At 37.4% G+C, this 2,164-nt stretch overlaps 1 protein-coding gene across 1 annotated transcript; it reads left to right on the top strand.

Annotated features, from left to right (window-relative positions):
- Positions 1 to 643: 643 nt before the first annotated feature.
- On the top strand, positions 644 to 1,207 carry LOC121219121 (uncharacterized). Its single transcript, XM_041096801.1, has one exon. The coding sequence runs from the start codon at positions 644 to 646 to the stop codon at positions 1,205 to 1,207; it is 564 nt and encodes a 187-aa protein (XP_040952735.1).
- Positions 1,208 to 2,164: the final 957 nt, after the last annotated feature.

Below are 2,164 nucleotides of genomic sequence, written 5' to 3'. Positions count from 1 at the left end.
GAAATGAATAAGCTGCTGGAGGAGGGAAAAAGCATAAAGTTCAGAAAGTGATAAAGAAAAAATAACGTCCTCATGTTGTGTTGTGAGGGTATCTCTATCATTAAAATCCTACTTAAAATCATTAAATGAGATTTGTCAATACAAAGAAATGCCAGAAAAGATTTTAAGAAACAAAACAAACTTCCAAATTTTCCATTGAAAAGAATTTTTTTTATAAATCGAATAGAAAAATTTTACAAAACCCACACTCACAAAATTGTCGGTTGATGGGTCCCCGAATTTGCATTGGCTAAGATTTCCACGTGGCCTTCCTGCATGGCCACGTAAATTTAAGAATTAGAAACGCTCCCCCCTTTCATAATTGATTATCTCAGGAAATATCAACTTTTTGGCAAGTTTCTTGACATGGTAAGGTTATTATGAGTGTATGAGTAGGATGATTTTCTCGAGAAAATGGAAACCCTTGAAAACAAATTTTCTCGCTGGACAAACAAGCAACGTTTACGTTTTACTACCCTTACAAGGTCCTATATATATTCACCGACATTTGTACTTCTATTCTCGTCAAACACTCGTTCTCTCTCTCTCTCTCGGTTCCGTGTTCCTTTGCTGAGAAAGCCTTTCATTTCCCCTCTCTTTTTCAATGAAGAAAGCTACGATTAACTCCGTGTATGGAGCGAGAGGAAGAAATAGATGCAAAGAAAGAGTAGAAGAGAGCGGGAACTCGTCAAAGAGTGCGAGCATGACTGATAAGGGAAGAACAAACGGGGTTAGGGCTACCAAAGCTCTATCAACCATTCCCAATAACCGAACGATTGTAACAAGGTCGATGGCGATGAAAACAATGGAGCAGGAAGATGAAGAAACATTGTACGAGGTTGAGATTATTGAGACTAGGGAAGAGGAGAATAATGATGATAACAAACCCATGGAGCTCGTGGAGGAGCAGGAGCAGGAGCCACAACCGCAGCCGCCTGCCAACGAGGTGGCTGTGGTGGATAATAAGGGAGAAGGTGTGGAGGAGTTGACCTTGGATGACTGGCCAATTACATTTAGGTTTGACGAGGAATGGCCGTGGTCCAAGGTTAGGTATGACTCTGGATGGTATTCCTGTTGGGAGAACATGAATGGTGATTTTTGGACACCCGTGAGAGACCACAGCCAGGAGTCTGTTTGGAGTGGTGATCTATGGGAATTTAAACCATGAAACCAAAAAGCCTTGGAAGATTGCCTATTCTTGTTGTTGTTGGTCTTTAAAGATTATCTATGTTTTAGTTTATCAATGTTGTTGTTGTTCTTGTTTGTGTGTGTGTCACAGTCTTAGAGAGTTATCTTTAGGTACAAATGCAATACTGCAAACAGCTGTTTAATTACTTTTATACATGTTGTCTTAGATTCAAGTATTTTATAATATGAAGTTGAATTATCTGCTTAATTTATTTTCCGGATGCTGATCATTTCAATCCTTTCTTCTAGAGTGCTAACTTGAAAGACCATAAGAAATTACTTTCATTCTAAGGTTACTTAGTACCGTTCATCTGAGTTAGATCCGAACCTGATTGAAATTTAGATATAGCCAACTGGATCTACTTGGTGTAAATTCTGTTCTTTCTGTCTCTAAATTTTGTCCTTAGGTCATGACATTAAGATTAGAAGCATTAGATTTACATATTTAGTTCGATTGCAAGTCCTTACCATTGAAAACTTACTTCTTTGAAGGTATGGAAAGGTTTATTGAAACCATGAGTCCGTCCATAATTTAAGACTCTGACTAACATCTCTCTCAGCATATTTCGGTGCAAAATGGCTAGCAGGTGTGTGTTCTTCAAACCCTTTGTTTAATTAACCTGAATCAAGAGTATCATAATAATGAATGCTTTATTGAAGTCTAGTCTGTATAATTGGAGAATCATCAAAGATTTGCAGAGATACTAAACTGAAAGTTGATGAAAATCTTTGAGAAATTGCTATAAAAATATTGTTATTGCTGTCATGATTGCACTTGTGGAGCTCCTCAATTTTAAGATTGCATAGCATTCATTGGTGTTGTAAAGCATTACCAAGGTTAGTGGGAATAAAACCCATTAGATATTAATGGTCACAATCTGCGATATTGCTTAGGGTTATAAGAGATTTTAGAGTCGAGGCAAAACAAGAAAATTGT

This window comes from Gossypium hirsutum, chromosome D07 (genome assembly GCF_007990345.1).
Source record: "Gossypium hirsutum isolate 1008001.06 chromosome D07, Gossypium_hirsutum_v2.1, whole genome shotgun sequence".
NCBI lineage: Eukaryota > Viridiplantae > Streptophyta > Magnoliopsida > Malvales > Malvaceae > Gossypium > Gossypium hirsutum.
The sequence above is the reverse complement of the archived record's forward strand: the minus strand, read 5'-3'. Positions and strand labels throughout refer to the sequence as shown.